The sequence below is a fragment of the Otolemur garnettii genome, unplaced genomic scaffold (genome assembly GCF_000181295.1).
Source record: "Otolemur garnettii isolate 467f Iridium unplaced genomic scaffold, OtoGar3 scaffold00151, whole genome shotgun sequence".
Lineage (NCBI taxonomy): Eukaryota > Metazoa > Chordata > Mammalia > Primates > Galagidae > Otolemur > Otolemur garnettii.
This window is the reverse complement of record NW_003852546.1, coordinates 1751948-1752536: the sequence shown is the minus strand read 5'-3', so window position 1 is coordinate 1752536 and position 589 is coordinate 1751948. Positions and strand designations below refer to the sequence as shown.

Here is a 589-nt window from a genome sequence, read left to right as displayed (position 1 = left end):
GAAGCAGGAGAGGGTGCAGTAGAAGACAAAGACTTCTGTGTTCATTTCATCAGCTGGAAAAAAGAAAGCAGGACAAGAGAGTGACAGAGAAACAGAGCAGGTAGAGAGACAAATGACAAGAGGCAAAGACAGGAGGAATGTTAGAAGGAGATAAAGAGAAGCCGCAGGAGGAGGTCCAGCAGGAGCCGACCCCACACCCCAGGGGTCACTTACCAAACGGGAGCAGTTTGGTGAAGTCTGGAAAGAAAGAGAAAGCACGCGTTTGGGCAGAGGAGGCTGAGGGCCCGTGGAGGGGCGCAAAGTGCAGGGACAGTTGTTGGAGAAAGGACTCCCAGAGTAACCTCTATCTCCCTACTTACTTGTAGATGCTCCTTTCGCAGGAGCTGTCAGCTGAGGATGCCACAGAGATAGTAGGAAAGAGGTTCACAGAAGTACTGAGGCCAGAAGTAGGGCCCACAGGGCTGCAAACGGGGCCTGTCAGGAGGGCAGAACCGGTGGAGGAGGTGGGGCCTATTGGTGAGGCGGAACCTGTGGGGCTGGAGGCGGGGTCTGTCAGCAGGGGTGGGAGGGAGAGGAGGTGGGATCCATC

The 589-nt window shown here is 55.3% G+C and overlaps 1 protein-coding gene across 1 annotated transcript in view; it reads right to left on the bottom strand.

Moving 5' to 3' along the window:
- The window catches only part of FHOD1 (formin homology 2 domain containing 1), a 15808-nt gene that overhangs the window by 5124 nt on the left and 10095 nt on the right, over nucleotides 1-589 (bottom strand). The window contains exon 7 of the mRNA XM_023518920.1: nucleotides 360-536. Within this exon, the coding sequence (XP_023374688.1) occupies nucleotides 360-536 (177 nt within the window). The remainder of the gene's footprint in view (nucleotides 1-359; nucleotides 537-589) is intronic.